Here is an 11,861-nt window from a genome sequence, read left to right on the forward strand (position 1 = left end):
TGCCCTCTCTGTGGGAACACAGGAAGAGATTGCATAACATTCTTACACAATGTGTGTGGAAGCGCATTTTACTGAATTGGACATTGGAAGAACTCCCAGGTCTTATGGGTGGCACAGGCTGGTGATGGAACATCTCCCCCAAGACTATCTCACACAAATATGGTGCATCGCAAAACGGAGCAGTTTTATTTTTTCTAACCTGAAACAAGGGGGGAGACGAAAAAACCTCATCTCCTCAGTAGGAAACACCAACAGCAGTAATAAGACACACTGACTGTGTGGTCCAGGCAGTTCAGAGGTCAGTCTCCACTTCTCCCTAGCACACACAAATGAAGAGTCCTTCACACACTGATCCAGCACCTTCAGAGCCAGCTCTGAGTATCAGATTGTCTGATACTCCTCTCTTTTTTTAACAGGACGTCTGAGCCTTGTGTGTTTTTCATTTTATTTCTTACACTACTGCCTGACAGTGATAAACTGAGCAGTTTTATAAGACATGGTGGCCCTTTCTAAATTATATTGACGCAGACTTATCAGCATTATTAATTAGGGCCTTGATATAGCCGTGGGAATCAGCTTGGGCTCCTGTGGGGACTTGAGTGTGGGAAGCAGGGGGAAAAAGAAAATACAGGCACAATGACTGGTGCTCCCAGGGATGGGAGTTTTAGTGGAAGTGTGGTGAGTGAAATAGAATAAAGTAATGTGATATAATTTAATTTAAGCTAATTTGAATTCAGCTTAATTTAATTTTTATTTAATTTGATTGTAGTTTAAGTTAAGTAGATACGTTTTTTTCTGGTAGACTAGTAGGTAGTTTATCATTAATGTATTGTGTTATGACATTGTACTTTTTTTTGTATTTTGGTGTTTTTATATATAATTGTTTTGTAAAATATCTGAGCATTTTTAATAAAAAAAGTATTAAAAAAAAACTCAATTCCCCTACTAATAAAAGCCAACACACTATATGTCGTCTTAACAGCCCTTTCAATTTGGGTGGCAACTTTGAGAGATCTATCGACGTGGACCCCAAAGTCCCTCAGTTCCTCCACACTGCCATGAATCCTGCCTTTAACCCTGTATTCTGTATTCAAATTCGACCGTCCAAAATGGACCACTTCAAACTTTTCCAGGTTGAACTCCATCTGCTACGTTTCAAGCCAGTTCTGCATCCTGTCATTGTCCCGTTGCAACCTATAACAGCCCTCCACACTATCCACTGCTCCACCAACCTTCGTGTCATCGGCAAACTTACTAATCCACTCTTCCACTTCCTCAGCCATGTCATTTATAAAAATCACAAAGAGCAAAGGTCCCAGCCTGGATCCCTTCGGAACACCACTGGTCACTGAGCTCCAGTCTGAAAGTTTCCATCTACTGCCACCCTCTGTCTTCTATGTGCCAGCCAATTCTGTATCCAGACAGCCAAATTTCCCTATATCCCGTGCTTCCTTACTTTCTGAATGAGCCTACCATGGGGAACCTTATCAAACTTCTCTGCATAAAATTTCATGTGCCACTTGCCAGCCTATTGATATCAATATGTCCATGTCCTTTTGAAGTTACACACTACCTCTTCACAGTTCAGTGTAACCAGTAAATTCGCAAATTTTGAACTTATGCCCTGTATACTTATGTTTAGGTCATTAATATATATCAGAAAGACCATTGGAACTCCACAATGAGTGGAGTCCAAAAATGATCCATGACTTTCTATTCTCTGTTCCATCATTCTGCTGTATTTCATAATCATAGTATCAATGTCTCCTTTATTTCATGAGCAAAAACGTTGCTCATAAATCTGTTGTGCAATGCTTCAACAGATGTCTTCTGGAAGTCATTGTACAGCACATTAATGGCATGATAACAACTCAAACATGATTTTCCTTTAACAAGTCTGTTTTGGCTTTCCTTCATTAATCCGCAGTTATCTAAGGTCCTGTTAATCTTGCCCCAGACATTAATTTTTCCTGGATTATTAATTCTAGAAGCTTCCCTACCACTGAGATTAAACTGTCCATCTTGCTGTTGCTGTTATCTTTACTTTGTCCTCTGAACCTATGTGTAACATTTATCTATCTCCTTTCGTCTGGCACCACCTCTGAGTCTGAAGAAGACTAGAAAATTACAGAAGTACTTCTGCAATTATTATTATTCTCACTTCTCTCAATATCCCTTGATTCAACCCATTTGGGAAATGGTGCTTTATCAATTTTAATTAGTTATCTTATCCAATTCTGTGTCCTTACCAACTTTAAACCTTGCAACTGTCTTCGAGTTACACCCTCTTTCACTATGACTCTGTACAGCACCTTGCTCCTTTGCAAAGCATTAATTTAATACATCAACCATACCTGCAGCTCCATGTAAATTCCCTTTTTGGTACTATCTACTTTGCTTACAGAAGACTTTTGGATTGCCTTTTTATATTATCTGTTAATCTCTCTTCATTCTCTCTTTGCTTCTCTTGTATGCTTTTTCACTTCCTCTCTGAACTTACCATATGCAGCCCGATTCTTATTTGTATTATCCACCTGATATCTCCATTTTAATCTCTTTGTTCCTCATCAAATTCTCTTTCTAATTTATTTTAAGGAAAATGGGTATTAGCTAGTTGAGCAGCAACAACCGCAAACTCTTTAAGTGTTTCAGTGAACAACATAACCTGAAGGACATTTAACTGTGTTGTAACTATCTTCCTGATTATAGCACTAACACAGTCCATTTATCACATCATATGCTTCCAAAATCAGTCCTGAAGAAGGGTTACACCCAAAACGTAGACTTCTCCACCTCCTGATGCCCTGGCTTGCTGTGTTCTTCCAGCCTCCTGCTTGTCTGCCATATTTATCAACCAATTAAATCTTAGGACATTAAACTGGTTTCATCACTAAAGTATCGAGATTAAATTTAACACCTATTTTGCAATACATCTTATTCTTAGAACATGAGCTACCAGGGTTATTCAGAGTAGGCATGCTCAGAATGAGTTTTCTGATTGGTGGCACCTGAAGGGTTACGGAATGAAATTTAATTCATAATTTAATTCACATTTCCATGTGATGTGTTTACCATATATTTAGAATGGTTTTGGAAGGCAATTCTTTATCACTTTAACTTGTGAAGTCTTGGACCTTTCTTGAATAAGTGACCTGCAGAGTGGCATGTTAATGTTTACTTTGTTTAAAAGGATACCTATTTATGGACTCTAACTTTTAATGCAACCTTTCAGAATTAACAAGGCAATCATTTTAGGTGGCTGTGATTGTCCTTTCCACTTGCAGTCAAAAATAATCTTTTCTATATAGTGCAGCACTATTCCTTTCTGGTACTACTTGTCATTTTGTGTGATAATGTAATTGTATCCTGGAAAAAACATTTAAAAAAAAAAATTCATTTAGTAGTGCTAACTTTTGCCTAATGCTACCAAATAGTATAAATACTTTAGTGTTGCATAACTCTGGAATGTATTAACCTGCAATCAACAGCACAGCTACAGTATTGCATTGAGTATGGAAAGTTTATGAATTAATTGCTGTGGTTGGTTTTGAAGCCAGAAACACACAGTACAAGCATAGATTAGTGGTTCTAAGCTTTAAAATATAACCAAAAATGGGATTGTACTTTAATTTTATAATGGATGTTGGTATGAATTGCCTTCACTGTTTTCATTCATGTAGCCTTGATTAATTTTGGTTCATTCTAAATATGGTCTTTAAATTTTATGTTACTCTTTGGTGTGAAAGAGTTCTAAAGACTGCTTGTGTCAATTACTTTGCTTTGTTCTTTCAGATACCGTCAGTGTGACCCATCTGAAAAACACATTTACAAATCTGTCCCCGTGATTGGTTCACACTATGGGATTGAAAAACGTGGAGTGATTCGTGTAGGGGACCCTGTGTATTTGATTGTTGATCAGTAGGAATGAACGATAACAGAAAAAGCGCTGTTTCTCTTTTAAAAGGATGAAAAATTTAATGTCTTTACTTGTGGAAACACTTATCATTGTGCCATTAATTGCTTGTAAAGGTCATCAGTTGAGGATTTAAGTGAAGCTAGAGTTTTTCCTGCTGAACGTTGCTTTAATTGAATAATTATTTTCTTAAAAGATGAGCTCGTGAATTATTGGCCTATTTCTACAATTTTTTATTGGTATGAAACATTTAATCATTGTTGAAAAGTACTGAATATTATTGCTAGGCATTTGCTTTAAAAACCTACAAGGAGTTAGTCACTTCCATACCTTTAAATTTTATTCCATCCTTACTTCTGAGCTTCCTCCCCCACACCCTCCTCCAAATATGCAGTTACTTTTAACGAAAAGCTGCGAGAATTGTCTTTGATGATCTAGCAAGCCCACCCCATGCAAAGAGCTGAAGTAACCGATCCAAGTAGTGACAAGTTCACTGAAATACTTAAAGTCAGTGACTTTGTGTTTGTCAATATTAATTCTGCTCCACATCAATCTTTTCAAATTCAACAGGAACATTTGCTAATCCTTAACTGCACACAACAGTGTTAAATGTGTGTCTATATCCAGAACAGTTGAAAATGGGTGGGAAGAGGGATGATATTTCCAGCATATTAAAAGAAGTGAAAATAGCTGATAATGTGGTACCCAATTGTGAAAGGGTAAAATCAGCCATAAAAGTAGGAAGTTCACCAATGTATACTTCATTTATTAGTATTGCTATACTTTCTCTGAAATAAAAAGTATTTCTGTGAACCACTTCAGTTGGTTAAAATGCTGAGCTGCCATCTGCCTCAAAATTCAAGTATGTGCAGATTTTAGGTTTCATGTTTCTCCCACTCTTCCTCTTTTAGACAGTGACATGCACTCACAGTTTTTTTTAAAACTTGGTTTTTATTCTTAAAGTAGTAAATTCAGAATAACATAAAGAAGCCCATCTAACTTGCAAGAAGGCTAAGCTTCTATTGAATTTTGGGTGAAAGCGAGGACTGCAGATGCTGGAGATCAGAGACAAGATTAGCGTGGTGCTGGAAAAGCACAGCAAACTTCATCAGGATTCTTGATGAAGGGCTTATGCCCGAAACATCGATTTTCCTGCTCCTCTGATGCTGCCTGACCTGCTGTGCTTTTCCAGTACCATACTAATCTCTTCTAATGAATTTTGCAGAGTGTGAATATCAATTGCTGCAGGTGGTTTACATAGATTCTTTGTCTGAAGGCTCTTTCCCTGATGAATATAACTTTTTCTACTGTGCCAATCAGTGGTTCCAGTAGTCCAATTAATTTTGGTAATCTATTCCTCTCTGGAGTCAGTGCTGAATTTACTTGCTGATCGTGCTATGGATTAGATAAATAACTGGTGAGCAATGGTTTAATGAAATAAGGTGATATTGTGATAATGTGACTGCATAACTTAGCTTTTAGTCTTCTGTCTATTTAGATAATGATGTCTATTTTAAAATCTTTATAGAAAAATGGAAACTTTAATTACTTCCATAAAAATTATTTGGATTTTTTAATGTGCTTGCATTCGTATCTTGAATATAGATCACCTTTTGTAAGTCAGTGTCATTTATTTATATAGCGTTCCTGTGAAGCACCTTACCATGTTTTATTTGTTAAGAAGTGCTATAGAAATACAATCTGCTGTTGTTACACTGCATTTTTGTTGAGGGGCTGAATGTAAGACCGTATCAATGCATGTTATGAATTGTAATTATATCTTATTTTTCTTTATAGACAAGCGATAACCAAAATAAATCTGGGAAATATACAAATCAACATTTGTCGTAATTCCTTCTCTGTAGGCAATGTAGTTTTAGTACTTGTTTAGTATCAGGCTCACCTAGTGTTATGAACCAAAAACTTCTAGAAAGGTATTTGAATTTCCAGTAGCTGACTGAAAGGATCTTTCAACAATATTTTTAAGATTTATTTTACTGTAATTAGTAAAAATAAAAGCAACATTGTTTAAAAACTATTCAGTAGTAGAATTCAACGCCTAGTCAAAAATCCAGAAAAGAACCTGTATCAAAATTTTAAAACTACCAAAATTCCACATCATGGATATTAACTCTACCTTAAGTAGAGATGTCATTTTCCAGGAACCTGTCAATAGCTATGCTTGGCTCCCAATTGTTCTCATTGTGTTGACTTTTCCAGCCAGATAACTTCTAGTCCCCAAGCTGACTTTAATGGTAAGAGTTAGCCTGGAGATTTCTTGTTGAGGTGGAGCGAGGGAAATCTTACAGTCTTATTTAAATATTTGTCAACTCAATCTCTTCAGTCCAATATCGAGTTCCACCTGAATTCTGTATGATGGATGATAGAGGCTGGCTACTTCCTGCTATCTGCTGTTAGATTCTCAGACTAGCTTAAGAAAAATCTAGTGACCTAATATTACAATGTCCTACTGTAGATTATTCCCTAAATAAAACTGGAGTCATTGAGAATCCAGGACTATCTCTGCTGGATAGTCATGCCAAGCATAAAAGGAAGATTATTATTAGAGGCCAGTCTTCCGGGTCATGTCGTAGCCCAAATATCTTCATCTGCTTTGTCATAAGGTCAGAATTGAGATTTGTTGATGGTCACACAGTGTTCAGCACCATTCCTGAATCCTCAGATACTGAAGCAGTCTGTGTCCAAATTCAGCAAGACTTGGACTTCACTCCATCTTGAACTGATAAGGGGCAAGTAACATTTTCACCACACAAGTGCCAGATAATGACTATTTCCAAACACAGAATATTGCCTCACTGTTTTCAATGAAATTACTATCACTGAATCCCTCACTATCAACATCCTAGGGTTATCATTTAGCAGAAACCAAGCTGGACTAACCATACAAAAACTATGGCAATGACTAGATTAATAGGCTAGTTACCAAAGAAGTCTAGCCATCATCTGATTCCTAGGTCAGGAGTGTGATGGAATACTCTCTACTGCATGGATGAGTGCAGCTCCAATAAAACTAAATTAAGCTCAATATCATCCAAGACAAAGTTGCCTGCTTAATTGACACCACATCTGACACCTTTGACATATGCTCCGTTCATCACTGATGCATAGTACTAGCAGTGTGTACCGTCTATAAAATGCACTGCAACAATTCATTAAAACTCCTTTAGACAGCACTGTTAAAACCTATGACCTCTTATCGAGAAGGACAAGGCAGCTGATATACGTCAATACTGTCATCTGCAAATTCCCCTTCATCCACATACTGTCCTGATTTGGACCTATACTGACATTTCTTCACCTTGGTCAAAATCATGAAACGTACCTCCCTAAGAGCACTATGGCTGTGTCTGACCACAGGGACCTCAGTGGTTCAAGAAGGCAACTTAACACCACATCCTTGAGAACAGTTAGGGCAGAGGATAAATGCTGGCTGAGCGAGCAACACCCACATCCTGTAAAGGAATAAGCAAAAGCTAATCTCTCGGTAACCAATTGCCGTGTGGGTGAATTGACATCGGTTCCAGAAGCTGTTGCTGAACACAGACCCCTGAGATCTGTGCAGCAGCAGGAAAAATTAGAACATAGACATCGAGCCAATGCACCCAATAGACCTAACCCTTTCTGAAGCTGACTTAATACCCCAATATTACCCCACCCACCCCCAACTGACCTAGCCTGCCCCAGACCTGACACCTTTCCAATCTGACCGAACACTGCCCTCTCATCCAACATCAAACCAATATCCCCAACTCTAAGCATTCATCCATTTATATCATGATATTTGAAGGGTCTGTTTCCATGCTGTATTAGTCTATAAACATGAATCAAATAGGCATTGCAACCGGTAGAAAATAAACCCCTTACTCTAATCTGTTTTGAATTTGTTTAGACAATCTCAAATATAACATTTACAGATCTTGCCATTCTGAACATCCTCTGCCCCATCAACTTGAGAGTCCTGAAGATGAGCAGTCTACTCAGTCTTAATGAATGCCCTTATTATTGTCCACAAGTCTTATCATGTATCTTCTTTCCCATAAATCAAATTGGGCTTTACCATCTCTGTAGCAAACAAACCACTGGACTGTGATGTGAAATACAATGAACATTTTTGGTCCCCTTATTTAAGGAAAGATAGACTAGCATTGGAGGCATTCTAGAGAAAGTTCAGTATATTGGCACCAGGTCTGGAGGAGCTGACTTTGAGGAGAGGTTGAGTTGGTTGGAGTACCTATTGGAGTTTTGAAGAGTGAAAGGCAAGTTTATTGAAACATATAAGATTCTTGCAGGACTTCGCAGGATAGGTGCTTAGAGGTTGGTTCTCTTTGTGGGACAGTCTAGGACCAGAGGATATAATGTCAATATGAGGGGTTGCCTATTAAGGTAGATGAGGAATATCTCTCTGAGTGTAGTGAATCTGTAGCATTCTTTGCAGAAGAGGGCTGAGGAGGCTGGATTTTAAAAAGTCTATCTCCACCTTGAGTATACTTAATCAATAAGGGAATGGAAGATTATGAGGAAAAGGCAGAAAAGTGGAGTTAAATTTTGAATGGCACACCAGATTGGTGGGCTGAATGGCCTACTTCTGCTCTTAAGACCACATTTCAGTAGTAACCGCTTGTAACCTATCCCTTTTTTTCTACTTCTCTTGCACCTGCCTTCTTTCCGTGGAAACTATTTGTATATTCCCAGCACCACCCTACCAGGCTCAGGAGGTAGAAGTCCTGACAGACATGCACATTTATTCTTGGACCTCTCCTTACCTTGGCCTCAGCACTCACCCACTCCTATCACACCACTAGCCAAACCATGCTCACTACAAAGATTTCTCAGCCACTCATTCACTTCCTTCCTTTTCTTTCCCTCTTACGTACCCTGCTAGTTGCTCATCCAATCCCAGGCTGTTTCTCTCCCATGTTCACTGCTGATAGGCTCATAGTGAATCTAGCCAGAAGACCTGGATTCATGTCCCGTCTGCAGCTGAGATTTGTCATTAAGTTGAATAGGTTTATTACAAATATCTGTAACGACTGCTGAAGAAAGAAAACTGGTTTCCTTTCGGTTAAATAAGCGCCTGATCACTTCTCTCTGCTTTTTGTTCTTAGCCCCAAGCTGTTCACTAACCTGCGAGCCAATCACATGGTTGTTGGCACACAAAAGACTTTTGTCATTCATAACTGCTCAATAGTCCATAGACCAATTAACTTCTTGAAACCAACCGAGCACCATCTGAAAGTAAACCCTCCATGGTTCCTGGTTGTTGGACCTTTCAGTTACTGCTTGTTTAAGCAGATGTATAAATCATACTTGCCTTGAGTGTCAGATTATGTATTTCTCAAAGCATGCAGCAATCCTTGCAAAATAATAGTATTAAAGCAATTCTTCCTCATTTCAGTCCACAATTTAAAAAAAACACAACAAAAATAAAATACGTGGTCTCTACACTATTGATATTTTTTATCTCTCCAATATCAGAACTGACCAATTTTTCTGGTCTAATTTCTCCATTAGCCCTGACATTTTAAAAGATCTGAAACCAGATCCCTATAATCGTCCTCTTCAGGAAAGCACAGATCTTAATAGATGGTCTTTTCCTATAACTCAGCTCTTTATTCTTGTTCTAGATTGAATCATGTTTCATAATACTCTAGATAGTGTCTCAGAAAGGTAAGATGCAATTTCCAAATTATTTTCTTTGACTTATTGATCTTAATGCTAACTGTTATGTAACTTTTTTTTGTTGTCCTGATGCCAGTCGGCACATTGAAGTGATGTCAACAATGCCTTAGCCAGCAAATTCCCAGTTTATCTTCATAAATTATGGCTCAGAAGAGTCTGTTTAGCACTTCCTGTGTGGCATTTCCTGTCTCTGAATGAACAATATTCCTTTTTCTCCATTTTCTCCCTGTACTCCTGAAGGTTCTCCCTTTTGAGATTAATCTAATTCCTTCTTGAATGCCTTGATTGAACCTAGCTCCACAACACTGTCAGGCAGAGCACTCTAGATCTTATCTACTCATTGATTGCAAATGTTTCCCCTCATGTGTCCATCACTTCTTTTTGCCAATTGCCTTAAATCTGTGCCTTATTGTTAATCGTATCGCCAGTGCAAAATTATTAACTAGCTACTCTGTGGTCACCCCTCAAAAATTTGAGTACTTCTGTAATTTAAAAATTTAATTGCTATAGAAATGGGCCCTTGTTGCATAAGTGGTACTGCCCCTACATCTGAGCCAGGAGGCCTGAGTTCATGTCCCACCTGATCCAGTGTAGTAATATCTCTGAACAGCTTGAACAGAAAATATCTTAATTATTGTAGCAGGAGGCTAAGCTAGCCAGTGATTCATTCAAGGTTCTAAATTAGAGATCAGCTTTTTCAAACTGCACAGTCAGTAAGGGGCACATGCTCAGGAGATTGTGTCTGTGTGACAAGTTGGCTGAGTGAGTAGCATATTAGGTTCGCATGGGGATTCGGTGTATGTGGAAAAGAAGTGTTTTAGATCAGGCTTATTTCAACAATGAAGTAAGTAAAGGAAAATACAGGAAACAAATGGAAGTGAAGCAAAGCTAAGGCATGGCAGGACAGCTCGGTTGTGTGGAATGTATGTTCTGCAAACCTGGTTTTAGAGCTGAAGTGGCAGCTGGAATCTCTGTGACACATGCACAAGTTTTAGAGATATGTGGATTGTACTCTCACAGAGATTATCACACTGCAGACTATAAACATGGAGATAAAGAGGGAACAGCTGTCTGTCAGGCTGTCTCAGAGCACCAGGCAGGTAATGCAGGAGTCCCCTAAGAACTCCTTTGCAAATCAGTTTTCTGATTTGGATACTGGTGAGCATTTTGTAGTTACAGCCAAATTCACAGCACCATCGGCAGCTGAGCCATATAAGAGGGGAAAGAAATGAAGAGTAGTGATAGGGGATTAGTAAAGGGAACAGGCAGTCATTTCAGAGGCTGCAGAGGTCACTTCAGGATGGTATGTTGCCTCTCTGGTACCAGGTTCAAGAATATCATACAGCAGCCTGTAAGCCATTACTCTGGGGAGGAACAAGTGAATAGCAAAATGTTGTGGTCAGTATTGATACCTGTGACTTAGAAATGAAGGGGGATGAGATATTGAAAGTGGACATGGAAGTAGGAGAATTGAACAATTCAACAAGTGAATAGAGAACTGTTCTTGGAGAGAGGGTATCAGATTTGTAACACAATGCAGACCATTTCTGGGACAGGTGGGACTTGCACAAGATTGCAACCTTGCAGGTCCTGGACTAATATCCTAGCCTGGATATTTATTTGTGCTTTTCAGTTTAAAATAGATTGGACAGGGACCTGAGAAGGACTCAACTTCAAGGGCAGCAGAACTGCTAAAAGGAAATAGATACAAAAATAGATTACTGGCAAGTATAAAATATGATTTTTAAAAAATGCATTTCTGAATTTTGAGAATTTTCAATGAAAGCTTTTCATTCCAACAGTTCTCTCTTGAGCTCAGTCGTATTCTCAACCTACCTTGCCAATTCACCTTGACGAGAACCTGTCAAGTGACCTGCAAATGGGTTGATGATTTGTGTGCACATACTGATTTAATTGCCATTAAAATGTCACGACAGAGTGACCAAGATTGGGAACTGAATATCCAAGGATAGGCATTTGGGAGGGCTAGGAGAAAGTGAGGACTGCAGATGCTGGAAATCAGAGTCAAGAGTGTGGCACTGGAAAAGCACAGCAGGTCAGGCAGCATCCGAGGAACAGGAGAGTTGACGTTTCGGGCAAGAGCTCTTCATCACATTTAGGAGGGCTAGACAAAAAGGGAGAAGGAGATACAAAAGAATTCCTAATAAAGGACAGTGTACATTGGTATAAAGAACCTTTGATCAAAGAATCAAGATGTAGAATCAGTTTGCACAGAGTTAAGAAACAG

At 38.6% G+C, this 11,861-nt stretch overlaps 1 protein-coding gene across 2 annotated transcripts in view; it reads left to right on the forward strand.

Moving 5' to 3' along the window:
• marc1 (mitochondrial amidoxime reducing component 1) overlaps nucleotides 1-5,752 on the forward strand; it is a 40,010-nt gene extending 34,258 nt beyond the window's left edge. For both annotated transcript variants that reach the window (XM_043695896.1, XM_043695895.1), the window contains one exon: nucleotides 3,793-5,752. In XM_043695896.1, coding sequence (XP_043551831.1) covers nucleotides 3,793-3,922 — 130 coding nt within the window. In that variant the 3' untranslated portion in view covers nucleotides 3,923-5,752. The remainder of the gene's footprint in view (nucleotides 1-3,792) is intronic.
• The last annotated feature ends 6,109 nt before the right edge of the window (nucleotides 5,753-11,861 follow it).

This window comes from Chiloscyllium plagiosum, chromosome 9, assembly GCF_004010195.1.
Source record: "Chiloscyllium plagiosum isolate BGI_BamShark_2017 chromosome 9, ASM401019v2, whole genome shotgun sequence".
NCBI classification, from domain to species: Eukaryota; Metazoa; Chordata; class Chondrichthyes; order Orectolobiformes; family Hemiscylliidae; genus Chiloscyllium; species Chiloscyllium plagiosum.